At 49.9% G+C, this 25,223-nt stretch overlaps 11 protein-coding genes across 11 annotated transcripts; 4 read left to right on the forward strand and 7 right to left on the reverse strand.

Moving 5' to 3' along the window:
* The first annotated feature begins 89 nt into the window (after positions 1-89).
* On the forward strand, positions 90-1,320 carry gup1 (glucosamine 6-phosphate N-acetyltransferase). The gene is made up of 2 exons (XM_025623420.1): positions 90-952; positions 1,027-1,320. Exons 1-2 carry the CDS (start codon positions 497-499, stop codon positions 1,114-1,116), a joined length of 546 nt encoding a protein of 181 aa, XP_025479594.1. The 5' UTR covers positions 90-496; the 3' UTR covers positions 1,117-1,320.
* Positions 1,321-1,870: 550 nt separating this feature from the next.
* Positions 1,871-5,223, reverse strand: BO87DRAFT_335362 (60S ribosomal eL24 domain-containing protein; the record flags this gene model as incomplete). Its single annotated transcript, XM_025620492.1, has 9 exons — positions 1,871-2,581; positions 2,897-3,040; positions 3,195-3,344; positions 3,391-3,463; positions 3,922-3,995; positions 4,048-4,302; positions 4,360-4,577; positions 4,652-5,088; positions 5,183-5,223. The coding sequence occupies 9 exons, from the start codon at positions 5,221-5,223 to the stop codon at positions 2,297-2,299; spliced, it is 1,677 nt and encodes a 558-aa protein (XP_025479595.1). The 3' UTR covers positions 1,871-2,296.
* Positions 5,224-5,607: 384 nt separating this feature from the next.
* On the reverse strand, positions 5,608-6,728 carry BO87DRAFT_63723 (E2 ubiquitin-conjugating protein UBC13). Its single transcript, XM_025629443.1, has 4 exons — positions 6,585-6,728; positions 6,434-6,522; positions 6,249-6,380; positions 5,608-6,184 (listed from the first exon to the last, which is right to left on the reverse strand). Exons 1-4 carry the CDS (start codon positions 6,635-6,637, stop codon positions 6,009-6,011), a joined length of 450 nt encoding a protein of 149 aa, XP_025479596.1. The 5' UTR covers positions 6,638-6,728; the 3' UTR covers positions 5,608-6,008.
* Positions 6,729-7,025: 297 nt separating this feature from the next.
* Positions 7,026-11,946, forward strand: BO87DRAFT_359667 (Mtc5p). The gene is made up of 2 exons (XM_025621522.1): positions 7,026-7,063; positions 7,129-11,946. Exon 2 carries the CDS (start codon positions 7,439-7,441, stop codon positions 11,783-11,785), a length of 4,347 nt encoding a protein of 1,448 aa, XP_025479597.1. The 5' UTR covers positions 7,026-7,063; positions 7,129-7,438; the 3' UTR covers positions 11,786-11,946.
* Positions 11,947-12,626: 680 nt separating this feature from the next.
* BO87DRAFT_309130 (nascent polypeptide-associated complex subunit family protein) lies at positions 12,627-13,604 on the reverse strand (the record flags this gene model as incomplete). Its single annotated transcript, XM_025619453.1, has 3 exons — positions 12,627-12,874; positions 12,944-13,116; positions 13,555-13,604. The coding sequence occupies 3 exons, from the start codon at positions 13,602-13,604 to the stop codon at positions 12,627-12,629; spliced, it is 471 nt and encodes a 156-aa protein (XP_025479598.1).
* Positions 13,605-14,813: 1,209 nt separating this feature from the next.
* On the reverse strand, positions 14,814-15,884 carry BO87DRAFT_308999 (putative short-chain dehydrogenase/reductase family protein; the record flags this gene model as incomplete). The annotated part of the gene is made up of 2 exons (XM_025619451.1): positions 14,814-15,652; positions 15,716-15,884. The coding sequence occupies 2 exons, from the start codon at positions 15,882-15,884 to the stop codon at positions 14,814-14,816; spliced, it is 1,008 nt and encodes a 335-aa protein (XP_025479599.1).
* Positions 15,885-16,291: 407 nt separating this feature from the next.
* Positions 16,292-17,570, forward strand: BO87DRAFT_376929 (uncharacterized protein). Its single transcript, XM_025623421.1, has 4 exons — positions 16,292-16,427; positions 16,524-16,542; positions 16,607-16,687; positions 16,767-17,570. Exons 1-4 carry the CDS (start codon positions 16,386-16,388, stop codon positions 17,267-17,269), a joined length of 645 nt encoding a protein of 214 aa, XP_025479600.1. The 5' UTR covers positions 16,292-16,385; the 3' UTR covers positions 17,270-17,570.
* BO87DRAFT_335378 (palmitoyl-(protein) hydrolase) lies at positions 17,312-18,639 on the reverse strand. The gene is made up of 6 exons (XM_025620493.1): positions 18,491-18,639; positions 18,417-18,428; positions 18,242-18,332; positions 18,127-18,180; positions 17,682-18,070; positions 17,312-17,625 (listed from the first exon to the last, which is right to left on the reverse strand). The coding sequence occupies exons 1-6, from the start codon at positions 18,571-18,573 to the stop codon at positions 17,523-17,525; spliced, it is 732 nt and encodes a 243-aa protein (XP_025479601.1). The 5' UTR covers positions 18,574-18,639; the 3' UTR covers positions 17,312-17,522.
* Positions 18,640-19,738: 1,099 nt separating this feature from the next.
* Positions 19,739-20,966, reverse strand: BO87DRAFT_335383 (putative GPI anchored protein). The gene is made up of 2 exons (XM_025620494.1): positions 20,453-20,966; positions 19,739-20,401 (listed from the first exon to the last, which is right to left on the reverse strand). Exons 1-2 carry the CDS (start codon positions 20,867-20,869, stop codon positions 20,126-20,128), a joined length of 693 nt encoding a protein of 230 aa, XP_025479602.1. The 5' UTR covers positions 20,870-20,966; the 3' UTR covers positions 19,739-20,125.
* A 1,187-nt stretch (positions 20,967-22,153) lies between these two features.
* BO87DRAFT_63854 (Gfo/Idh/MocA family protein) lies at positions 22,154-23,752 on the forward strand. Its single transcript, XM_025629444.1, has 2 exons — positions 22,154-23,391; positions 23,468-23,752. The coding sequence occupies exons 1-2, from the start codon at positions 22,266-22,268 to the stop codon at positions 23,611-23,613; spliced, it is 1,272 nt and encodes a 423-aa protein (XP_025479603.1). The 5' UTR covers positions 22,154-22,265; the 3' UTR covers positions 23,614-23,752.
* Positions 23,553-24,997, reverse strand: BO87DRAFT_376933 (copper transporter family protein). The gene is made up of 2 exons (XM_025623422.1): positions 24,200-24,997; positions 23,553-24,138 (listed from the first exon to the last, which is right to left on the reverse strand). Exons 1-2 carry the CDS (start codon positions 24,775-24,777, stop codon positions 24,024-24,026), a joined length of 693 nt encoding a protein of 230 aa, XP_025479604.1. The 5' UTR covers positions 24,778-24,997; the 3' UTR covers positions 23,553-24,023.
* Between the last annotated feature and the right edge of the window lie 226 nt (positions 24,998-25,223).

Genomic DNA, 25,223 nt, shown 5'->3' on the forward strand with positions numbered 1-25,223 from the left:
AGGGTTTTGAAGGTAGATCAGCTTGGCCAATACAATCGGAAAGAACCGTAAGTAGTAAGTAGTCAGGGGCGGATTTCCAAAGTGTTTGGTGTTTCAGGCAAACCGTGGGCCCTTTCTTACTGCTTGTTTATTACCTCCGCCTGGCCCTTTCTTTTCCATGACCGAACTGACCGACTGACTCGACTGACTCGACTGACCTGTCCTTTTTTTTCTTCTCTCTCTCCCTTTCCTCTTTCAAATACTCACCTTCGTTGAAAAAAAAACTCTCTGTCTCTCGTTCAGACACATACACACTCACACTCGCTGAAGAAATCCTTCATTCCAGCGTCCACCTCCGTTTTCACCACTCACACTCAATTGAACCCCGCCACTAACCAGGGGCCCTCCCTTAACCAAACCACCAAACAAACAAACCTCTTCACCATCAAAATCTCTTCTTCTTGTTCTCTAATAAAAAAAAGGTCCAAGACGGACGAATAACCCAACCACCGCCAAAATGACCAACACCTCCACCCTCACCCAACCCCCCGCCGAATCCTCCAAGGACGACGCCCCCCTCTTCCCCACGACCCTCATCTCCCCCTCCGTGGCCGCCGAACTGCCCGAAGGCTACAAGATCCGCCCCGTCCGTCGCTCCGACTACAGCCGCGGCTACTTGGATGTGCTGCGCGTGCTGACAACCGTCGGCACCATCACCGAGGAGCAGTGGAACAAGCGCTACGACTGGATCTCGTCGCGCAATGACGAATACTACCTGCTTGTTATCTGTGATGGGGAGGACCGGATTGTGGGTACGGGCAGCTTGATTGTTGAGCGCAAGTTCATTCATGAGTTGGGTCTTGTTGGCCATATTGAGGATATTGCCGTCGATAAGAGCCAGCAGGGTAAGAAGCTGGGGTTGAGGATTATTCAGGCGTTGGATTATGTTGCTGCGCAGGTGGGGTGCTATAAGGCATGTTCTCTTCTCTTTTGGAGTCTATTCTGAGGCGTGGTGATGGTGCTAATGGTGTGTTTGTGTGTGTGCAGAGTATTCTCGATTGCTCCGAGGCGAATGAGGGATTCTATCTCAAGTGTGGGTTTAAGCGTGCTGGGTTGGAGATGGCTCATTATTATTAGGTGCTGGTAATGCATAATTGAAGATATCTCCGGGCTGTTGTTTCGGGGTTATTGATTGTCATCATGTTCGGGCGTTGTTGTCGTTGTTGTCGTTGTTGTATACTACATATAGATAGATGTCTAGATACGGGTTGGGTCGGGACTTATTGTTCAATGGTTTCATGATTGTTGATTTATACAGCATTATGCATTATATATTTGCAGGATGACTGCAGGTATTCAGTCAGTTATTGTCTGGCATTCATTCAACCATCATCGTTAAAGATATCTAGTACCATTACTAGTATAGAAGTAGTATGAACCCTTAGACCTTATGCTGGTGAAAAATAGTTACATATTGAAAGCTCAGTGAACATGACAGTATGAATACACTAGGGACATTGGTAGTGAGGTACTCAAAATAAGTAAACAAACTCGTATGCAACTGATAATTGTTATGGTACCATTCTCACATAAGAATAATATATGCCATGCCATGCATACAACTTTATCCCTTGCTGCATTTATGCCTGAGGCATGAACATCATGAGGTCTTGAAGAATGGTACCGGAAACGGTTAGTATAGGTCTGAGCCCTATGGATTTACAAGGTATGGTGAGTCACGTGATAAGGCCCCGGGGTATCCGATCTGAAGGATTGGGCCAGGGCCAGGGCCAGGGCCAGAGCGATGAGATCATGTATATTGCGCATGGGCCTTTTTACTTTTACTACAGGGTATGCTCCTACTAGTACGCAAAGCAGATAGGAAAAAAATGCAAGTAATCATATCACATCCATTTCCATATTCCTTTCCTGGGTAAAGTAATAAGTTTGAAGACATACCACTTGGGGGAGAGAGAAGAAAACGGCGTAATAAACGAATAAGAAACTGGTTCAAATCCGAGGAGGAAGGAGCAAAAAGGACAGTAAGTAGTATCTGATCCCCCTTACCCAACGCTCATACGCCGCAAGGGACAACAAAACAAGGAAATTCGTTTGCTGATGTTTTTGGAGAATAGAAATCTTTGATGAGGCAAAAAGAAAAAATGCTTCCTCGTGGGGGGTTTCTATTTTTTTTGAATTAGAATAACCTCCCAAATTCCCTATGTCCATAACATATTCCCACCCCCATAAGTGTTGTCATTTCTTATCCTTTTACTTTCATCCCAGTCCCAACAGCCAGTACCGCCTCTAATCCGTTTTAACGCGACTTGGCAGCGACCTTGGGGGCAGAGCCCTTAGCACCCTGCTTGCTCTGGATGCGCTGAGCGGGCTTGGCGCCGGAGGCAGCGGCCTTGGCCTTCTCAGCACGCTTGCGGCTCTCGTTGGCGGCCTTCTTCTCCTTGGCGTCCTTGATGGCCTGCTGGCGAGCGGCGGCACGGGCCTCGGGGCGCTGAGCGCGGCGCTCCTTGATCACGTCGAGGGAGGCACCAACGATGGCACGCTGGCTCTTGACGGCACGGCGAGTGCGCTTCTTGGCAACTTCCTGTAGGTTTGGAAAAAGGGTCCCAGTCAGCATGTGGTCTCCTTTTTATGGAACCTTATATCCTCATCCCCCCTTTCTCCATTCAATGTTGTTGCGATAGTCTCCACTGCCACCATTGGGTTGTAGTTGATCCCATCCAGTATATCATCGAAGCGAGATTCAACCGTCATATCCAATCACATATTGATGTATGTTCGCGTCGTAATTCGATTACATATGCATCACTCCAGTAGGCCCTCCTCTTTCCAACCCAAGCAACAAAAGAACGAAACAATAAACTCAACGAATCCAAAGGGATAAATGGCGGGTACTGACTTCAGAGATGCCCTTCTTGTGCTGGCGACGGTAGAGGACAGTCCAGGCGATGCGGCGGGGGTTCTTGCGCTGGAGGAAGAGGGACTCGGACTTTCCATTCTGGAAGCGGAAGATCTTGCTGTCGCCACGGACGTACAGCTTACCCTATAATTTTTCAAAAATCAACCGTCAACTTGATATATCCTTATTTTTTTGTATGCATTGGTGAAGGGTCTGGTGTAGACGTAGGTTTTCGTGGCGAATTTCGAGGCCGGTCGTTTGTGAAAGTTGCTGGCGGGAAAGGGACATAAAAACGCACCTTTCCAGGGTAGATCTTCTGACCGCTGAAAGAATCGTCGTAGGTACGCATCTTGAACGTCTGAGATGCGCAGCCGGTCGAGACGAGATGTTGTCGGTTGGCGTTGGGTGGTTGAGTCGAAGCGGTCTCTGCGGCGAGCTGTTCGTGAGACTGACACAATTGTGGTGCGGTGCGGAGCCTCGCTAAGCGGTGCCACGTGACCGCCCCTGCCCTTGGCTGGTTGGCTGCCGCCTCGACTTCTCCAGATCTTGGGGATCGGGATGTATGTGCTTGATGAGTTGGATTTTAAGGTTGTATTACTTAGGACTTAGACGGTTTAATATTTAAATTTGAAAAGTTAACTGGAATCATGGTCGCATATCTGCATTGATGACTTTCATAATACATACATTGGCCTCAATGCTCGCTATTCTCTCCCTCCGGATAATGACCTAATATCATCAGAACTGCCATCTTCTGCCGAAGACTCCTCCATACCACCCTTCAACGGCTAATAGATCTGGAGCTTCCTTTGGAACTTTATCTCTGACTGCTGTACGATGAATTTTCATCGGCATATTATCGTAAACTTCGTCATGATATTGTCGTGCTTCATATCGTGGCGCCCCGCTGACTACTCGTGCCAGTCGCATACGGCCCAGGGATCTGCCTTGCACTCCTAACAGCATCGGTGTTAATACGGACTCATGCACTACTTGAAAAGAAACGAGTAATATCCGCTGCTCACCTTGCACTGGATGTCTCGGCAACTCTTGTCCGGGCATATTCCGCAACAGGACGGGCAGACATGCTTTCCGCAACCTGGCGTTGAACACAAGGAGAACGTGCTCGCGTCCTTGATGTAGGCTCCCACAGATTCCATGAGGCCCATTAGCCGTCTGCGGTCTCGTGCCACTAGAGGATCTGATCCCTCATCCGCGACTGCGCGCCTCAGTTCCTCGTACACGCAACAGGCGGAACCGCAAAGAGGGCATTCCCCGTAGCATTTGGTGCACCATGGCTTTCTATAATTCCAAATTCTAGTGTCACCACTTCTCTTGCGTTTCCAATCTTCTTTGGGGTCGCGCGTTTGCTTAGGACAAGCTGTGGTCTGGCGAATGTAATCAACCTGTCATCCTGTTAGCAGGCATAGGCTAATAGTTCTGGGCTTTCGGTAAAAAGTTACCAGGTCGTCCATCGAGCTCGCGCGCCCAACTGGAGAGCTATCGTGGTAGTCCATGCCTGCTCCTTCTTCGTCCTTGTCCATGTCCTTGTCACTATCCCTATCCACGAGGTTTGCTCGGCGGAAAACAATGACTTTCTTGTCTTGCTTGGCAGTCTGTCTTTCCTGGGGCCAGACGTACTCAAGGATGGACTTAAGTGGACGGAGCCAGGAAGCCATTGCTTAGTCCCTCTTCTTAAGCTCTGGATCAGCTGTCACTATGGTAGCCAAATATACCCAAAGTGAGAATACTCACCTGGAGAAGATTTGTAGCACTTTACTACCTTTCCTGGAGAGGCTGCGAACTGGACCTTCTTCCCTGTCTTCGCGCCTTTATTCTTCTTCAGAATGCCTGCGAGGTTGCGAGCTGCAGCAGTTGTATTGTTGATCTCTTGAGAACCAGCACTGGTTGAAGGGGATTGTTGTGTGTTGGGCTTCGCACCAGCTCCAAACACTGAGTGCAGAGTCTGGGGAGAAGAGTCTAGGGACATTGCATTGGGGTCTTCCCTTAAATCCTGCTCTGTTGCCGTCATATTCACAGGATTTGTAAACAAAGCTGGAAAGAAAAGCGGGTCATCGTGATGGTCTGTGATGTGAAATGCTCTGGCGAGCTGGCTGGTGATGTCGTCGGTCAGTTGAGTGAGGTTAGAAACCGGGTCCTCACTTTCTGCTTGAAAGGAGTGAGGCTGGTCTCTAGAATGGTGGGTGTCAGATATATCAAAGTAACTAGCATGGCTTCTTTTCCTCCAATTCTGCTGGTGATATACAATCAGAAGAGAAAACATACGTTGCTTCTCCAGAGGTGTCCATAGTGTCCTCGTTGTTCATTGTGCTGTTGTTGATGGTCACTGTGAGTGGTTTGCTTGAAGTGCTTGGTTAGATAACTATCTTTTACCGCTTGATGGTAGAATAAGGCAGGCAGTCAGAATATCGGTATCTTCCTGGTCCTGAAAATAACTGCACGAGGGAGCGTAAGGGGGCGTAAGGAAGCAAAACAAAGCTATACAATACGTGTTAGTATGAGTTAATCTTCGAGGTTATTCACTCTGGTACCGTAATGAATATGGTGAATCTCCTAGCTGATTTTCTCTAGGACCATACTATTCACATCTAGATGCCTTCAAGGTCAGGAAGATAGAGATATTTCCAGCAGTATCATGCTACCGGGTAGGCTACGGTATCTAATTTGATAGTCATGGATCATTGTGTACTACAAGCCAGGTGCATAATAAACCGCCAGGACAGTTGAGCCAGTAGAACTAAACCAAAGTCGACGATCTGCTACAGGTATATTGCAATTCTATGGAATGAATCTCTAAGATCGAAATCGGAAAACAGATCGCAGCCGGATGAAACAAAGCAAATGCCTATACCACACATCTGGAATGAGCCACAGCTCTATCACCATACATGAGCACTTGCGGGGAAACGAACCAGAGTTGATGGTTATGGATGCCTTCTCATTGTATGAAAGAAAAGGTCCCGGAGAATTGAGGCCTATCCTAAAAATGCCAGGAAGGCAGAATGTCGCAGTACTTTTGCTCATGGTCACATCACAACATTGCTGCTCCTACAGTTGGTTTAGCGGGTGGAGCCCTTTCCGCCTTTCTTATCTAAGTCATCGCATGGGTTCTAGTCCACTCCTTGGCAGTCTGTATCGCTGCTGGCTCGTCCTCCTTCCAGCGCTGAGCAACATCATTGGCAAGCGGGTCATCAGGATTGGGGGCTCCCAGCAAAGCCTGGATGGAGAGAAGAATCGTGCGAATTTGCAAAGCGGGAGACCAGTTATCTAGCCACACGTTAGCCTTAATCCTTGTATCCTCCTTCCAATGTTGAGGTGTAATATTGCATACTCTTCAAGACGTCCAAGCAAATCCGCCCCAGGCGGTCAATGTTGGGATGGTAGATCTTGGTCAAAAAGCGAATCTTGGGCGGAGTCATCGGGTAGTCCTCTGGCAAGAACAGCTCGAGGCGGAAAATGCCACCTTGAAAGAAGTCAACAGCCATACAAACAGCCTATGTATGCTTCTCTATTTACCTTCGTATGGAGACTGTGCCGGTCCGTGAATGGAGACATCGAAGTAACGCAGGTTATCTTCGTGAGGTACGGCGTTGATGCCAGGAACTCTGCAGGCGTGCGTCAACAATCTGTACTGTGATAGGATTCTTTCGTTAACCGGATAACTCACGGTTCTGCCATGAGACGCTCGGTCTCCTTGATGATTCGCTTAGGCAACGCCATTTCGAGTCTGTGAAATAGGAACGTTTAATGTTCTGTTCAACCCCGCGATTTCACGGTTATGATCAAGGTGGGGCTTACGGCTCTCCTGCAGATTTCTGGCAGTCGGAAAGCAGCGGATACCTCTCCCACGTAGCTTTGGAGCAGGCGGAACTTGACAGCAGCCTCTAGCGATGATCGCGGGAAGTAGAAGCAACAGCCACCTGGGATGTTCCTATGGCTGGAGTTCGATTCGATATGGAACGACGTAACCGACAGAGGGGCTGCGCAGGTTGCATACACCGCCTGCCGTAATGAGCACTGGAGGCTGGAGGAACCAAGTGTGCAGAATCGGAGACTGCAGCCGGGAAGCAACTCGCCAACCCCGGACTTTGCGGAGTCCACAGCTGGTGTCTGAGGCCCTTGGTTCGGATATCTACAATTCCCCAGGCAAGATTCCAATTGAAGTAGTGATTTTTTCTCCCTGCTCATCCTATTAACCACCGTTTCAACAGTGCACCATCATTGGTCTATCGAAGATACGGTACATGCGCCTCTGGAATTCCAAGTTCGACCGCCCCCCGTAACGACCTCCACAATGCGCACAGCCAATTCCACAGACCCGTTCCTCCTACGCAATTGATGAAAAGCCCATGACAAATGCGGTCGATATGATAGCGCCGTGTATGACCGCAAACGATCTTTCCACCAATGTGCTTCCTGATATTCTGAGTCCGTTTGAACGTTTCTCCAAGGCGTGGATAGCAGCCAAGAGGTAGCACAGAAACCAAGGAGCCTTTCACGCCCGGAGCCGGCGACGCCAACATGGTGGACCAAAGCGAGCCCAGGCCCCTCACATCGGCCTTCGAAAGTCCAACGTTCGGGGAGGATAGCTCATTTCATGTGGAGCAGCCTGTTGGGTCTATGTCGATCTCGCCCTGTGGACGGGATGTGGTTCTAGCCTCCAAGGAAGGACTTCACATCATCGATCTCGATTCGCCATATTCGCCGCCAAGGTATCTTCCGCATCACACACCATGGGAGGTTGCAGACGTTCAATGGTCCCCGTTCGCTGCCCGAGACTATTGGGTCGTTAGCACATCAAACCAGAAGGCGTTGGTATGGAACCTGGGCATGAAATCCTCGCCAAGCTCGATTGAGCACGTTCTGCACGCCCACTCTCGAGCCATAACAGACATCAACTTCTCTGCACACCATGCAGATATGCTCGCGACGTGTGCCGTTGATAGCTTCGTCCACTGCTGGGATCTGCGGACACCCTCCCGTCCCGCTATTTCATTCTCTGACTGGCTTGCTGGAGCAACACAGGTTAAATGGAACCGACAGGACCCCAACGTTATTGCCAGTTCTCACGACAAGTTCTTGCGGATATGGGACAAGCGGATGGGCGCGTATCCGATCAAGTCTATTGAGGCACACAACACGAAGATTTATGGGCTGGACTGGAACAGGGTACGGCCAGGGGCTCTTGTAACGTGCTCTCTCGACAAGACGATCAAATTCTGGGACTACACAGTGGACACAGAGGTACCGGAGAAGGTGATCAAGACGCCGTTTCCAGTATGGCGAGCAAGGAATACTCCTTTTGGATGGGGTGTCTTGGCCATGCCACAAAGAGGAAATAGTGATCTCCACTTATATAGCCGGAGAGCTGGGGAGGCTTCTACTTCGAATGATGAGCTTCCTCTGGTACACAGCTTCCTAGGACACAAAGGCCAGGTGAAAGAGTTTTTGTGGAGAGCACGCGGGGAGATAGAGGATGGTATTGATAATAGAGAGTTCCAGCTGGTGTCTTGGGGCACGGATCGTGAACTACGCTTACACAGGGTCGATCCGGATATTATGCAAAGGGTTGGCTTTGAGAAAGGGAAGACTTATGTTTCCAATATGCAGCTCACGCGCAAGGGCGCACTGTATAGGTCATATCGGGATACGCCTATCGATGAAGAGGAAGAAGATATGGACTCGCTGTCGCCCACCACTCGACAAAGCTCCACACCTCAGACGTCTCGTAACCCCGGCATGAATACTATCTCGGTCCCATACGCTCGCGCATGGACGCAGAGCGGGGCCAACGCCGATTCTAGGATCGGTATGCAGGGTCGGACAAACGTTCGCACGGATACTAATCCTATTTCATGGATGCGTGGCGTGAAAATATCCGGATGGGATATCGAGACCTTGGGCGACGAGATTACCCATGTCGGAGAAAAGTTCACCAAGGTTGCTTTTGAATCGGTCGATGTCAGACAACGAAAGGCAACTATATCCCTTCACGGACCATGGGGTGCTGATGGTGACTCTATCTTCATGAAAGTCGATATTAAATTCCCCGTTGATTACCCTCGAGATGCCATGCCAACATTCAGTGTGCAGAAGACTGCCGCTGTCACCGACCAACTTGCCGACAAGTTGATAGCTGAACTTCGCACGATTGCAGAGACCTTCCTTGCTCACAAACGAGGATGTCTCGAGGGGGTCGTTCGCTACCTCTTGGGTGAGAGTACCTTGGAAGAAAGCATAGCATGGATTCTTGGGGAAACGGCAGAAACCGTAAAGTCTCCCATCAACGGCCAACTAGGGGGTGAGGAGTCCAGCGATGAAGATGAGGTCGGCTTGTCACAAAGCCAAGATCTAGGCATGAGTTCTGAACTGCTTCGACCGGTCAATGCCAATGTCATGGTCCCGGTAGCCAAGGGATGCGGTGCACTATGGGCCAACGATGGTCGCTTGGTGTGCTTCTTCCCATCTAGGAAAGACAAGTCCAATTGGCTTGAAAACCTAGGGTTTAAGGAAATGACCAGGTTATCCAGAGCGGACAAGGTCTTCGAAGGCTTTGGTCGTCTGCAGACCAATTCTCCTGGGCCTCGGACGTCTGTCACCATGGCTAGCACTGACGATGGCGCTTCTGAATATTCCGACGACTCGGACGCCGAATCTTCAAGCTCTTCCGGGTCTTCTGGTATCTTGTCAGGGCTCCAGCACCGGTTTTCAACGCCTCAGACATGGCGTAGCGGTGGCAGCCTGGGACTCTATCGTCCGCGATCTACAGATAATTCGCAAAGGTCGACCGTTGGTGCGATGACATCGAAGTCATCTGAAGGCTCGCAAAATGTCATCTCAATCCACGACTTCAGTGATCTGCTACCAGCCAAGCGGGAACTGGCTAGCAAATATCGTATCTGCGGCAAAGTCACGGACGTTTGTGCGCATAATTCAGCTGTAGCCCTCGACCACGGTTATTACGAGCTGTCTCGGATTTGGGGACTTATCAGGCTTATCTTGCACAACTGCAAGAGCTCCATGTTTTCATCCGGTTTTGACACCCTGGATAGACCGTATATTCAAAGGAAGGATAGCGCTGTGGATCTGAGTAACGACATGGGAAGCCAGGACCAACGTCACAAAGGATTTATGAATACCGTCATTCAATGGGGCGACCATCCATTCGGTGGTCAGTGGCTAATCCCTGCTCTCTTCGAGCATTTTGAACAGATCGGCGACGTGCAAATGATCGCGATGCTATCTTGTGTTTTGCACGAGGCCAACATTGACGAGGCCTCCAAAGAACACGCTCATGTCAGTCGGGCCGTTTCCAGGCGGATGGAGGAGCATGCATTTTCATTTGATTTGTATTCCCCCAACTCCGTTACGCAGAGCAAACCGCAGACGGCCGTGCCGCTTGCTTCAACACCGAAGGACAGCCACGCAACGCCCATTACCCATAGTTCTGGGCGTTCTTCATCTGAGAACTGGCGTCCCGATTCCACGCCGCCATATTCCACAGGAACAACCCCTCCTCTAGCCACTCGAGCCGGCCCCCTAGCAGCAGACCGAAAGACATGGACCCAGAACATAGCAATCGCTGCTTCACCTGACCAGCAATCCCAACCACGCAGCGGCTCCGGCATTGGTTCTGTTCTGGCCTCGTCTCTTTCCCGCTCTCTCACATTTGGTCCTTCGTCAGCATCTCCTCCAGCAACCGCCTTGTCCCGGAAGGTTTTCAACCCCAATGGCAGCCCCAACACAGTCGGAGGGCCAGGGGTTTGGGTGACGAGTGCCTTTACTGCGAAACCAGTCTCAGCCATTCCCGACTACCTAACTACCTCCACCGCGCTCACGTCACAAACCCACTCTGACACGGAGAGCGAGCGACCTACTCCCGCCAAACCGTCGACAAAGGTTCGCGCAGTCCTAAAGAACCAAGCTGCTTTCGAGGGCAACGGACAATCGCAGAGTACTTTCCTCGACCCCAAGAAAGAATGGCTATACCGATCGTACCGCGCAGCATACGCTCATCTGCTCTCTATATGGGGACTCCCAGTGCAACGTAGCGAAGTACTAAAGATCGGCGGGACCCCCAATCTCACCAAGGAGCCAACACATCGTCGCCACAGAAGCCACCACGATTCATTCTCCCTCCCCAGCTCCAAGCGCCGCAGCTCAACAGCCGCGCCCACCGATACCGAAAACCAAGGTCTCGAAATCCAACGCCACTGCATCAGCTGCGGCCAAGCCCTACAGCACTCCATCTTCGCAACCAAAGCACTCACCGAAGCAATCCCCAAGAGCCACATAAAGGGCATAACACCCCCTCCCCTCACCTGCCCCCACTGCAAACCAAAACAGCCCCTCCCTCTCCGACTCCCCTGCGTCATCTGCAGCGAAGTCGTCGAAGGCATGCTCATCCCCTGTCTCGGCTGCGGTCACGTCAGCTGCTTCGACTGCCATCGAGGCTGGTTCTCCATGGCACCCGACACCGACCAGGAAGAATACCACTTCTGCCCTACCGGCTGTGGCTGCAAATGCGCCGACTACATCGACCCAGACATCCCCACGAACCCGTGGAAACTTAACCCGACCTCCCCGAGCACCCACGGCAGCGACACCTCCCTCCACCGACACCGCGCCAAGCCCTCCGATGGATCCGGATCCTCGAAACACGGCAGTGAAATCGTGGCTAGTGTCGGCCAGCACGAAGAGGATCTGGATAACTGGCAGGCTGCATCGCCGTTTGCGTCTCTTGCGCGGGGTCTCGGGGGTGGACTGAGTCGGGGGCTGCGTGTTAAGGATGAGAGGAGGAAGTCGAAGCCGACTTCGGCGCCGTTTGTTCCTAAGAGGTCGTCGATGAATCAGGTGGAGAGTAGATGAGCTTTACTTCAGGTCTTTGCTGTTGCTTGCTGTCTGTCTGTGATTGTTCTTGGCTTCTTTTTATCTTATGATGCTTTCATGTATACCAATACCCATTGATTTTGTTGTTTGTTCAGCGAGGTGTGTTTTAAAATATTTACTATATGAAAAGCGAGTGTGTTTGATATCATTACCATTATGATAGAAGGTGTGATTACTAGTAGATGTCGAGGTCATGAGCCTAGTATCATAAAGTATTACGTCGATTGATACGATGTCCAATCAATACTGATAGATACTTCGGTCATGGCCTATGTATCTCTGCATTACAAAAACCCCCCAACTAATTTCATGACCAGTCATCTAAATGGCATAGTAATACTATCTTCCACAGACCCAACAAGAACCATGGAAGTTACGGCCTCCTTAAAACCCTCTCATCTTTATATCCCCAGAAATGGAGAAAAGCATAATCATTGCTTTCATTATAAGAAAAGCCGACTAACCTCTTCCTTTCCGACAAACAATCCTAAGCTCAAGCCCCAGCTCCAGCTCCGGCTCCAAGCTCCAAAAGGATATTGAATACCATAAGCAAGAAAAAGAAGAGAAAAACGAATCTGCTCAGCGCGCACACCCACAGGGCAAAAAAAGAGCAGCACACACAAGCCTCATTCTCCTTCTTTTGAATGTTGGATCCATCCAATCCAGTAAACGGAATAATATACCGACAGTGGTCCGTCCGTACAACGAATAAGGGGAAAAAAAGGTTGTCAAGTGGCAACGAAGATGATATCAATTCCTCTCAAATAAAATTCAAGCTGATGGTTGTTAAAAGGGAGATAAAAATAAATTTTTACTAAATTTACTCGACGTTGCTCTCGAAGTTCTCGCCCTCAACGAGATCGGGGATATCATCCTCCTCATCGTCCTTCTTGCCGTCAGCGCCGGCCTGGTTCTTCTGCATGTTCTGGTAGCTCTCGGCGAGCTTGCGGAGGGAAGCAAGGCTGTCGGGGCCAAGCTGGTTCAGGATACCGGGGACGAGCTCGGTGAGTTCCTTCTCCTCGCCGTTGCCGTAGAGGGCGAAGGTGTTGGAGGGGACGGAGGCGTGGACTATATACCATCAAGAAATATTTCAGTATTCTGCTGTCTTTTTGGGTGGATAGGTTGGGGGGGATATACCCTTAGGAGCACCAAAGTGGATGACGTTTCCGTCCTCCTTGAACATGTTAACCTCCTCGATGGCCTGGATGGGCTGGACGTTCATCTTCTTCAGGGTGGCCTGGAGCTTCTTGTCGTCGGCACCGGAGGACTTGTGGACCTTCTTGACCTTGCGGCGGGGAGTACCCTTGCCTCTGTTGTGTTGTTAGTTTCGTTGCGTGCATTCTGGTTCGTAGATTGGGTCGGGTTTGGGGGGTGGTGATGTGTGTGTTTCTCGTGGGATGCGAATGTGTGTGTGTCATTATACGTACCCTGTCAGAGTGAGAAAGGTTATGTTAGCTTTAGCTGTTCCTCACGATAACTTTGTATAAAAACAATAATAACACGCAACAACATCGATCAATCCGACATGATCCTGAGCTTCCGAGCGAGTCCTCTCTGCTCCTCCTCTTCTTTCCTCTTTCGTTCCTTGCAGAATCGAATTGGATCGGGATCCCATAATACCACCCCAAAAAGCTCTCTCGCTCTTGCCCCCCACCAATAATCCCTCCCATGTTTATTGATTATAAATTGGATGCGAACGGAGCAATAACAAAATATACAAAAGAAACTAAAGAGAAAAGAAGTGGTACATACCAATCCGCACGCTCTGCTGCATTCTAGCCAACTTTGCCTGATCCATTTTGACGGGAGTATTGAAGCTTGAGTGCTTTCAACCTGTAAAAGAGGAATAAAAAAATCCCAAGACGTCAGATATCGATCTTCCTAATTTTTGAGTGTATGATATGTGTATTGTGGAAATTGTGCAGAGTCATTCTCGCGTAAAGAAGAGGGGAGCGGAGCGTTTTGAGCGTCGAATTCGCGCGACCGGATCGAATTGGAATTGGGAACGAATAAATTCGGGACAGAAGATTCGCGGGATGACTCGTCGTTGAGTGGGAGAAGAGCGACAAAGTATTTTCGAAATGTCCAGAGGGAAAAAAACGGGTTCTAGAGGGAGGAATAACGGGGGATTATTATACGTACCTAAAGGAGATGAGGGGGGGGGGGAGAGGAGTATTTGGTGCTGGAGAGAGAAGAAGAGGAGGGAGGTGAAGTGGGAGGATGAGGATGAGGATAGTTCAAGTTCGATGATGCGCTTCGCACGGGTTTGTGTGGGGAGCAGAGCATGCAAAAGCCGACTTTTACGTTCTCAGTACTTCTACGACATTGATAATATTCTCTACGCAGTGTAGCTCGTTAAGTAGAATTTAAGATATTGTTCTTTATGATATGATTATATTATGTGTGCATTTTTGGCTATGGGACTACAATTTTCAATGGGAAAGGCCCTTCGTGGCCGTGCTGGATGAAGTTGGTTGTGGGCGAAACGAGGAATCTGGACAGGGAGGCTCCTCGGCTAAACCCTAACGATCGCAGCCGCTGCTGACTGTCTAGACTGGCATCGATGGGGGGAGATCAGCAACATTTCAGATGTCATTAAGGTATTGTGGAATTGGCAGGGACATTGGATTGGGGTTTTCCTTTTTCCTTTCCATGGGCAGCAGGTTGGTCCCTTTTTCTTGCGAGGTTGTTTGGCACCTTGGGACAAGATTGTGCCACCAATGGCTTTCGCCCGGATTGACGCTCACCACCCGCTTTCCGGCATCTCATACCGAATCCGGTAATCTGCGAGTCTACCCGTCTTCAACCCCGCGATCCGGACCCTGAAGAACAGTCGTGTATCACATCATGTTATTCCATAGGTATCAAGAACCTAATATAAATATAACAACCACTGCTGTCTCCAAAGCATGGTCACGCATATCCTGTAAAGAATATCCGTCAAACATCTCTAACTACAGGAGATGCCCGCGGGGATGAACCAAGCCATCATTGGAACCGGACAAGTTTACGATTTCTCTGCAATCTGCTGCTCAGTCCACTCCCACAGTCGCCGTGCCATGTTGACGTCCTTCGCATACCGGTTGCCCGTGGCGTGCACCCCAACGGGGACATAATAAGCCCCGTTGGTCAACAGTTCTCTTCTCGCCCCTGCGGCCCAGAGCTGATTGAGTGCTCCGCTCCGTATGCTCCGACTGAACGCAAGAATGGCACCGATAGTGTACTTGGCTACGACACCGGTCTTAATCGTATGGTCCCATAGGTCGCTCACGACGGAGCCGGGATGTACCACGATAGACAGAATCTCCGGATGGCGACGAGCCAGCTCTGACGCAAAGAGGATATTCGCTGCCTTCGAGGCACTGTACCGGGTCAATGTATGGTCGGCTAACAAAGCCGGCGTAGAGGTCATGACATCGTAGGGAGGCGCGGCGACATTCGCGGCAGAGGCCAATGTTACTACCCGGACATCCCTGGAAAGTTCAACCGTTCGTTGCAGCGTGGGCAGTAGTAGCTGGGTGAGTAGGAAATGTCCGATATGATTTGTTCCGAATTGAATCTCGAATCCTTCCTCTGTCACAGCGGGCGGGCAGTTCATGATTCCGGCGTTGAGAACCAGAAGGTCCAGGCGATCGCATTCTGACGCGAACTGCTCGGCAGCGGCGCGGATCGACTTGAAGGAGGACAGGTCGAGGGCTATGTGTCTGATATCGGCGGATGGCACCTGCTCCCGGATTGAAGCGATGGCGTCTTCGGCTTTGGTCGCATTCCGCGCAGCGAGGTAGATGCGCGATGGGCGGTGACGAGCGAGTTGGAGGACGGTTTCTTTCCCTAGACCGGCATTGCCTGAGACAAGCAGAAATTAGCGCACTGAGAAAGACAGCCCAAGGTGTGTAGCAGAAGACATACCTCCAGTGACGAAAACAACCTTCCCTGATAGATCGTTGATGTCGCGCTCCGGATTGAAGGAGTACCCCAGCAGTCCAAAGGTGATTTCACTCACCGTCGGACCAAAGCTGCAGTAGGACTCCACGGGGCGGGAGAGCACATTTGAGAGGAAATTGACGACAGATGCCATTGATTGCGAGCAGCAGTAATGCTATTAAAACCACGTAGACTGTAGAGGCGCAGAACCACTCAAGTCACAGTGGGGAGAGGATAGCAAGACCAGTTTCGAAGGGGGCACGACGGGCGCCGCCCTCGGTGCCGGAGATCATTTCGATGAATGGAAACTCCGTGAACTGGGACATCTCACATGTTGCATGTAGGGGGTAGGACGAGCAATTGTCTTGTAAATAGCCGAGAAGGATGCATAGTCTAGATTAGACGGGATGACGACTGAAGAAAAGCAGAGACAGATGAGATAGTCCAGGAGTTGATGGAGAAGGCTGAGAGTTTGTCTTACGTTAGTGGCATAGTGGCAGGCCAGTGCTTCAGCTGACGGTCGGAAGGCGTAGTCTAGTTTAGTATTCAACACATTTCCTCATCTTCTTCTCTTGTCAGCAATTGTTGTCCAGGAACACATCTGTTCAGAAAGAAGTGACACAAAAAGAACATCTTCACAAGACAACCATCCAAAATGCGCTTCCTTTGTCTCCACGGCGCAGGTACCAACGCCGAAGTAAGCAAGCATCTTCCCTGCTGGCGGGCATCTCTTTCTTTGGTTTATCTCCGCTTCCCCGCCATCCAAATCTAACCGTTGGAACAAAAACAATAGATCTTCGAGATCCAATCCGGTACTTGAACAACCAGTCCAATTCGCCAGGCCATGATTGCCAATCTAACTTGTATCGCAATCAGGTGGAATCTCCTACGACCTCGCTAAATATGGCCATACGTTTAAATACTACGATGGCTGCATGGAAGCCGAAGTTGAGCCTCGTACATCACCCCGCCCTCCACATCTAAAGATTCGGAGTATATTTGGAGACATGTGATGGCTAGCTAACACCTTGAATAGAGCTAAAGGGCCTCTTTAATGGCCCCTTTTACAACCATTATCCTCGTGACTGCGCACCGGGCGAATACCTCGCCCCCGCAATGAAGCACGTCTACGATATCATCGAGCGTGAGGGTCCTTTCGACGCCGTCATGGGATTCTCGCAAGGTGCTGCCCTGGCATGCGCCATGATTGTACACCATGCGAAGACGCATCAAGAGCCTCTGTTCAAGGTCGCCGTGTTTATCTGCGGTGCTGCGCCGTTTGACAGCACGGGGAATGAAGTCATCCCTGACACTTCGGCTGAGGGCGAGTATCCCGTCAAGATCCCCACGGCAAATATTGTGGGAAAGCAGGATGAGCTGTATCCCTCTAGCATGCATTTGTCCAGGCTGTGTGAGCCGAGTAAAATGAGTTTCCATGATCACGGCTCAAAGCATATGGTGCCGTTTGATGTGGAGAATACTAATGCCATGGTGGCTGCTATTGAGGCTACGGTTCGGAAGGCTTTGAGGGGAGAATAAGTGTGGGTGGAATAGTCAACTACGAGCGATGAATAGATGGTTACTAGATTTCGTCATTTCGTGCATCTTGATCTATTATGTATTCAAGCCAATTGTATGTTCAATCCTGCTTTGTCGGCGCATCCCGTTTCTTTCCCGAGATGATCCCCAACAGCATAACCGCAATTCTCCATATAACGATGCCAAGAAAAATGCTGTATGTGATTCTAGCACCTATAGAAGGTGCAGCAGGCACGGATCTGGCGTCACCAAGTCATAATCCGGCGGCCGACTGACCCTCCTCCGGAGGAATAGCCTTCTGAAGGAACCTTGTCAAATCTTCGATCTCCTCGGGATCGGCAGAGTGGCCGAGATCGCTACCCAAGTATAAGCAAGCCATTTCAGCAAAAATGAAAGCGAATGGAACACTCACGAGTAAGAATGGAATTCGACATCCTCGACGCCCAACTCCTTAACCATCTTCGCCGACTGCTTACCGAAATCAAACTTGACCACCTCGTCCTCCTCGCCGTGTGCGATGAAGAAGGGCGTCTGCTTGTTCGGCCAGTTTTCGGGGATGAAGTTCTTGATCCGGTCATGCAGCAACAAGTAGCAAGAAAGACCAAAGACACCACCAAGCTTCTCCGTGCTTGTGAGACCCGCAAACAAGGACATCGCTCCACCTTGCGAGAAGCCTCCGAGGACAATGCGGGAGGGCTTGATGCCCTTGTCAATCTGCTCCTTGATGAGGGAGTTGAAGTATTCACGGGAACGGAGGACGCCCGGCTCGTCCTGGTGGCGGATGGCTTCTTCGAAATCCAACTATACAGCCATTAATCTCTTTACCCCGGGATTATAGATGTGGATGCACCACTCACATCACGACCCAGCTTGGAGATGTCGTACCATCCCGGCATGGACATTCCAAAGTTCTATTACCCGTCAACTCAGTCCACTATTCCCAGAGCTCCGTAGGTGACAGCCATCGCATACCACTGTGATAGGGATCATAGGGGCATTCGGGAAGATGAAGGCGACTTCATCGAACATGCCGCGGCGGCGCCAGTTCTGGGCGAGGGCCATCCTATTTCGATTCAGTTATTTCAACTCTCGTTTCGCAGGAGTAGCGTCCGTCATTTGTGGAACATCATAGTCTCGATTTACGTACCATCCAGCACCACTGTTGACAAAAAACGTTAGCAAGTTGTAACTCATTTAGAGCGCCGTATGCTAGGGACCAACCTGTCGCCCAATCCGTGGGCCATGATCACCGTCGCGGTGTGCTTCTTCAGCGCCGGAACAATAAAGGGGGCGCGTGTAGCCATTTTGAAGTTATCTCCCTTGGTTAGATGAGACACCGTACACAAAGGTTCGTGTTTAAAGGATGGAAACAGTGGAAGAGAGCCATGGATTATGCCGAGCGGACGGCCTCTCCCCGCGATTCTGCCGAGGATGTTGGCCTACCGCCTGCGGAGATTGGCTCCTTATCAATGATGGAATTGTTGATCACGAACAGCTTATTGATGGCGGCTACTGTTGAGCATGTCTGTTTTGTTGGGTATACGCAGGGATTTTGCTATATTGGCATTAGTTTTATGAGTATTGTTTCAGAGGTGGTTGGTGACTTGAAGTACTGTGTAGTGCTACTCCGGGTCTCCAACTATCGTAAGTAAACATGGTTAGTATAAATTTATATATTATTTGAGTACTACGACAATTTCATGATCATCTATGGTTTTCATTTTGATACCCAATACTTCTTGGAAATGGATATAATAAACAGTATCGCTTTGCTTATGGTTCCATCAGCTTCCAAGGGTACCATATATCCAATAGCTAATACACTGGGTTATATCAGATCTTAGTGGTTCAAAAGTGATCATGCAAGTGTAAGTAACGGTTATCAACCTCCAAATAACCGATTTCTACTAGTATGCTAATTTATGCAACAATACGGCAATGATCAATAAGGATAATTGAGTTCCAGTAGCCTTGAAATCCAATAGCTACCGACCGTATGTTACCATCAAATTCCAAAACAATTCATCCCACCCCTCTCAAGGTATTCGCATCGGATCTCTACGTAATGAGATTGCATGGATCAATCGGCTAAGAACCAAATCCAAAGTAGCTCAATGATAAGGCGAAGTATTTTTTTTATGATATAGTCACCAGATCAGCGCTGGCTGTATACGAAGTCAATCCTAGTACCACGTCGCGAATAATCGGGACTGAAAGTAAGAGCATTACACCTGTACTCTGGAGTAATATCCATAGAAATACATCTCCCATAGAACATGAGGCACGCAGTTCTTCTCGAAGGAAAGCACAGAACAGCAAAGGAGTCCAGACTATATCAGAATCGGGGCGTGATTTGATCAGATTTCGTGATAGTATTGAAGATATTGACTATCGGAATGCGCACGATTGAACGCACATACGACTACAAGACGATACAATGTACTCCTACTAAATTCATATAATTTTGAGGGCTTTTGATTGATTCTCGCCAATTACAATGGGTATTCATGAATCATAAAACGCATGCTGCACTTCCATCCGCAACAAGGTGAGTTTGGAATCCGAGAATGTATAGCCAAGGGCGGGTTGAGAAGTACTAGTGACCACAAAACATGGCTCCAACTTTCTATACATGTATGATGAGCCTGAGCACATACCAAGGATGTGCCACCACAGGATGTAATAGACATTGGATTGTCAGTGAGGGAAATTCCAGAAGTCCGAATGAACAATGTTATTCGGGTAGACCCTGAGCCCTAGAAGAATAATCATGAGAAGGCAAAGCGAGTGCGAGCCAAGGTTATCCTCTGGTGTACCAAGTCGCCTAATGCAACATAGACAGTTGTGCATATACTCTTACAACAGAGCCATTCCACCGACAACTGCAGCGCCTAGCATACCCCACGCAGCAGTCTCCAAAGCAACAGCACCGCCAGTGGAGGTAGATGAGCTTGAGCTGCCCGAAGAGGTGCTAGAAGAGGAGCTGCTCTGCGCTTCTCCAGAGGCAGTGGATTCATTGGCGTTGCGCTCTGCCGCAGCTCCAGTGAAAGCCACAGCAGTCACACCGGTGTTGTTCGAGCAGGAGGACGGTTCTTCGTAGGAGACGGTGGAAGAAAACTGAATGTCGGCGCACTGAGCGAGGTTAGCATCTACTCACACATAATGATTGACAAGGCAACATACAGCGTAGAGACCTCCGGTGGGATCACCATTGCTCTGGACCTGGACAGTTGCGTTCATTCCATCGGTGATGTTGGTGCCAAGGATGGATTCATCGAACTTGATGTGCGGAAGACAGAAAGCACCCAATCCTTGGATTTCAAAGGTCTGATGAAGGGTAATGTTGTAGTTGGTTCCAGGATCGGAACCCAGTGCCAGGAGAACCTCGACAGCAGTCTGGGAATGACCCATGGACAATGCGACGGGGAATGAACCGGCGGAAATAGAGACCTGCGTACGATTGCTGGACTGGGCAGCTCCGCCGCAGGGGAATTGGGTCATCTGCTCTTCTGATCCATCACGGCTGGTAGGGTACTTGAGCTCGAAGTGGGCGGCGACCAAGGGCGCAAGAGACGCCAGGTAGAGAATAGGGACCTTCATGATGGTGAAGGTTGAGTGATCGGCGGTTTGTAGAGCGAAGGTGCCGTGGGATAGATGTTACATAGGGACCCTCGATGGTTTTATACTTATGCAAGACATGCTCTGAGCGGGTAGAGCTGATTATAATGAAATTCTACGGCAGGACCGGGATTGTACAGGGTTAAGCGAGGTAATTACAGAATGAGCGAGTATTATTCCCGAAGAAGAGACCAGAGCCGATGGATCTGATACTAGTCACTACTTAGTAACATGAATCTTGGATATTGTTTTGTGCCACTGAGAAGCTGGAGCTCCAGGGACCCTGCAGTGAGTCCTAGCAGCACTAGGGCTGATTGGGTTAGGAAATGTGCTCATTTCTTCTCAAGACTGGCAAATCCGGTGAAGTTCCCCGGTTCAAGTCCGCCATGTGGGGGATTGCCAAGCCTGCCCATTGTGCCTGAGCCCATGTCTATACCCTCGGATATAAGACAAGAAGGACTATGTTGTGAATTAATGTGATTATATGGTGTGGTTTCAGTGTCAGTTAGAGGGCACTAGATAACCAAGGAACGGAATGGTACCCCGCTCATCTTTCTAGGCACATCTTACTTCCTCCACTGAGTCACATCTAAATAGTTCATCTGTTCAACAGTTACTTCGCGGGAACTTGGCTTTGTCGACTATACAGGAGAATTTCAAGATTCTAGACTCAAGATAATCTGGCGAGTATGGTATGAAGAATACCGTTGCACCCTATAACTAGGAGTAATATTGCGTTTCGATACCATACACTCATTTTAGGAAAGCACTATGTTGATACCGTGAGAATTGGAAGGAGAGCCATCAGCAGCTTCCCAAATAAATAAATGAGAGAAACAGACGGACAGCTTCAATTGCGGAAGTCACCTGCTGTCTGGCGATGCAGTCCAGAACAACTGATGGCGGGAAGCACCCGCCTCAGACACCGAGTTGTCCGTGCTACCTTTACGTGCCATTGCCACACTGCATATCAAATAGTCTTACAGAAATCTACTTAGACTCCAGCAATTCCCCAGCAATTATTCAGTATGTTATTTTTCGATTTCTTGAAGCGATTCTACTATGCGGCAGTCAGCTCGCCGACCCCGAGGAAGAGGGATGACGCCATCAGAATAGGACTGCTTGGAGCATCCTCCATAGCGTAAGTTGATGAAGCACTGACTTGCAGGCTATCTGATTTATGTCTGCTCTAGTCCCCTGGCCATAATCTTACCCGCCTTGTCTCACCCGGAAGTCATCGTGGCAGCGGTCGCTGCTCGAGATCCCGAGCGCGCCCGTCAGTACGCCGAGAAGTACAGCATTCCGATCGTCCATAATACTTATCAAGGTGAGATTCTCTACAACTGGCTTGAACTTGACGGAGCATGGATGGGTCTTAATGCACGTGTCAGAACTTCTGAGCGATCCAGCCATCGACGCAGTCTATATCGCTCTACCGAATTCCCTACACTTTGAGTGGGCCCTGCGTTCCATACAAGCAAGAAAACATGTTCTTCTTGAGAAGCCGTCCTGTTCGAATGCTGACGAGGCAAAGTCACTCTTCAGACATCCATTAGTGACTGCGCCGAATGCCCCGGTTCTTCTTGAAGCTTTCCACTATCAGTTTCACCCAGCCTGGCAGGCTTTTCTCTACCAGATTAATCACCTTCCCTGGGGCGCGACTGTAGAGCATGTCTATTCCCAGCAGTATCTTCCCAAAGGGTATTTGGAAATGGACGACATCCGCTTCCACTATGGCTTGTCAGGTGGCTGTCTCATGGACCTAGCAACGTATCCCCTCTCCTGCGTGCGGCAGGTGCTGGGTAGAGGGGAGCATCTCAATCCCATTGAAGCACTGCATCGCCCCTTGCCTGTTGCATCAGATGGATATCAGCCGGAGCCACAGATTGACGCGGCAATAAAAGCTACCTACGCTACAGACAGTGACAAGACCGCAGAAATCAGGGGTGATCTGTTATTTGGAGGAGGGTTTTCGTTTCTCCCGGCGGCATGGTCTCATTCCCTGCCGTCGTTCAGATGGCCCAAGACTGAAGCAAGAACAGGAGAGATGCTGCTTAATGGATTAAACGATGAAGTGCGCCACTTTGTCAGAAGGAAAATAACGTTGTGGAATCACCTCATCCCGACGGTCTACCACCGGATCGATATCTGCGATACACATACTCTTCGCCGAGGGGAAGAGGTTGTGAAGACGTGGGATGTGATGGAGTATGCCAAAGCATACAACTGGCCAGCGGGCGATGTGCGAGCGCAGACCTATCAGGAATGGTGGACTACCTGGCGCTGCCAACTAGAAGAGTTTGTCAATCGGATCAAGGGTCGTGCGGGCTCCGGGGTGTGGATCGACGGTGAGGAGAGCATTGCGCAGATGGAGGCGATCGACGATACCTACGCTCAGGCGGGATTGCTGACACGGCCGACCAGTGCTTTTGAGGTTGCAATTGATAGAGATCCGGGGACCAATAGTCTGAGGCCTGCGTATTACTACAAATTGTCGATAGAAAGTAAGTAGTCAGTATCTTTACGAATGGATTTCCAACTTGAATAGCATCAACATTATGAATCTAAAAGACATCGCAGCGTATCAATTGCCATTCGCGGTTAGTGGCATGGATCCTGCCCGCGCCGTCCGTGTGGTCCCGTCCGCACCAATAGGAGTGGGACAACCTACAGCCGATCACGCCACGTCTGGATTCCCTCCGCGTGAGGCCAATAGTCCACTGTAACCTGCAAAGCCTACAAGGATTATGTGGTATTCCCATGCATGTTATGCCTTTCGACCAAAACCATGGTATTATGCCGACACAGTCCAAAACCTCCTCAGACATTATCTCTATGTACTGAAGTCTAAGCTAATCACACACCGTCGACTGTAATGATATCAGGGCAAAAAAGAGACACAGAGCAGAGATCCGAGAGACCAAGAAGCGAAAAGTGGTATCTGACAAATAACCAAAAAGCAACAGTGCACATGCGTGACACTCGCTATCCCAGAAATATGAAATGAATGCAATGCAATGCAATGCAACGCCAGACCAGCACCGAACACCCGAACCGAGAACACCGTGCGAAATAGAAGTCGTTATGTTCGCGGAACCCGAAATGAATATGTATGTATGCATGTATGTGGGTAGGACTAATGTTCATGCTCGTTCCACTGGATGAAGCGTCCCACGGCAAGTTCGCCTAGGAAGGCACCGGCTAGGACGGAGCAGAAGTATCCGATGTTCATGGTCATGACGGCCAACATCCTGTGATTGTTGTATTAGTATGTGTTCGATATTTGTGGAGGTGAGGTAAAGGGGAACATACAGTAGGTAAGAAACACCGGTGATGACTAGAAAAAGCAGCGCGCGAGGGAGATCTGTGCTGAATCGCCAAGGGAGAGGTTCGCGAGCTGCTTTGTGGATGACCTTGACTTTCTCCTCGACACCTTGGGCTGTGATGAGACTGGCTTCTTTGGATTCGGGATCAGCGTCAATGCGACCTGCTTCGGTGGATTTCCCTGCGACGGCGATGTAGCGACGGTTGACGTGGGCGTCGAGCCAGCGGCGTTCCATGAGGGCTTTGAATGCGGCCAGACAGCGGGAAATGATGGCGAGGACGATGAGGAAGATGCAGGTGCCGGCGTAGGTGCCGCTGGAGGACGGGGTCCATTGGTTGGAGAAGAGGGGGGTGTCGTGGGCGTTCATGAAGACCATTGACATGGACATGGACATAGAAGAAGAAGAGGAGGAAGAGGTGGACATGGGCATGGACATGGAGGTAGAGGTGGAGGAGCCCATAGACATGTCCATTGTGGACGATGCGGTGGAGGTAGCCATTGACATGCCGGACATGGTAGTGGAGGTGGTTCCCATGTCCATACCGGTCATTGAGCTCATGTCCATTGTTGGTAAGTTGTGATGTAGTGTGAGTGGAGTAAAGTAGGATTAGGGTGGTGTTTGGTATGGACGGTTCGGGTAGGAGGTATGAACTGGAATGTGGGAAATGGATATATTAAAAGATGTCAAAGCACCAGCCCTATTTACAAGATACTTTATATGACGGGATTGGGAAAAGGAAGAAGAAAAAAGAGGAATGAAATGTTAATGAAGACATAGAAAAGCGGGCCATGGCTGTCACAGCCGGTGATTTTCCGCATCTTTAAAGGACCTTGAAAACCCGCGGACCCGCCAGGTAAGCGGCCGATAGCGCTAGAGCACATTTGGGCGGCATTTGAGCACATTTTGGCTGCGGGAGCCAATCAGCAGCTGCAGAGCTCAAGGCCCGTCCGAAAGCATGGCCGGATTAGCAGGTGGGGATTGAGCAGATTATTACTACTCACTGAGTCGCT

Source organism: Aspergillus neoniger (assembly GCF_003184625.1).
Source record: "Aspergillus neoniger CBS 115656 unplaced genomic scaffold BO87scaffold_17, whole genome shotgun sequence".
Lineage (NCBI taxonomy): Eukaryota > Fungi > Ascomycota > Eurotiomycetes > Eurotiales > Aspergillaceae > Aspergillus > Aspergillus neoniger.

Coding starts and splice junctions, on each gene's coding strand:
- gup1 (XM_025623420.1), top strand. CDS start 497: ATGACCAACACCTCCACCCTCACCCAACCCCCCGCCGAATCCTCCAAG. Junction 953..1,026: donor CGCAGGTGGGGTGCTATAAG/GCATGTTCTCTT, acceptor GTGTGTGTGCAG/AGTATTCTCGATTGCTCCGA.
- BO87DRAFT_63723 (XM_025629443.1), bottom strand. CDS start 6,637: ATGGCGTTGCCTAAGCGAATCATCAAGGAGACCGAGCGTCTCATGGCA. Junction 6,523..6,584: donor GAGCGTCTCATGGCAGAACC/GTGAGTTATCCG, acceptor GCACGCCTGCAG/AGTTCCTGGCATCAACGCCG. Junction 6,185..6,248: donor TTGCTTGGACGTCTTGAAGA/GTATGCAATATT, acceptor ACGTGTGGCTAG/ATAACTGGTCTCCCGCTTTG.
- BO87DRAFT_359667 (XM_025621522.1), top strand. CDS start 7,439: ATGGTGGACCAAAGCGAGCCCAGGCCCCTCACATCGGCCTTCGAAAGT.
- BO87DRAFT_376929 (XM_025623421.1), top strand. CDS start 16,386: ATGCGCTTCCTTTGTCTCCACGGCGCAGGTACCAACGCCGAA. Junction 16,688..16,766: donor GGAAGCCGAAGTTGAGCCTC/GTACATCACCCC, acceptor CACCTTGAATAG/AGCTAAAGGGCCTCTTTAAT.
- BO87DRAFT_335378 (XM_025620493.1), bottom strand. CDS start 18,573: ATGGCTACACGCGCCCCCTTTATTGTTCCGGCGCTGAAGAAGCACACC. Junction 18,181..18,241: donor CTATGATCCCTATCACAGTG/GTATGCGATGGC, acceptor GACGGGTAATAG/AACTTTGGAATGTCCATGCC. Junction 17,626..17,681: donor GTCGAATTCCATTCTTACTC/GTGAGTGTTCCA, acceptor ATACTTGGGTAG/CGATCTCGGCCACTCTGCCG.
- BO87DRAFT_335383 (XM_025620494.1), bottom strand. CDS start 20,869: ATGAAGGTCCCTATTCTCTACCTGGCGTCTCTTGCGCCCTTGGTCGCC. Junction 20,402..20,452: donor CCACCGGAGGTCTCTACGCT/GTATGTTGCCTT, acceptor AACCTCGCTCAG/TGCGCCGACATTCAGTTTTC.
- BO87DRAFT_63854 (XM_025629444.1), top strand. CDS start 22,266: ATGCACGTGTCAGAACTTCTGAGCGATCCAGCCATCGACGCAGTCTAT. Junction 23,392..23,467: donor CTACAAATTGTCGATAGAAA/GTAAGTAGTCAG, acceptor AAGACATCGCAG/CGTATCAATTGCCATTCGCG.
- BO87DRAFT_376933 (XM_025623422.1), bottom strand. CDS start 24,777: ATGGACATGAGCTCAATGACCGGTATGGACATGGGAACCACCTCCACT. Junction 24,139..24,199: donor ACCGGTGTTTCTTACCTACT/GTATGTTCCCCT, acceptor CAACAATCACAG/GATGTTGGCCGTCATGACCA.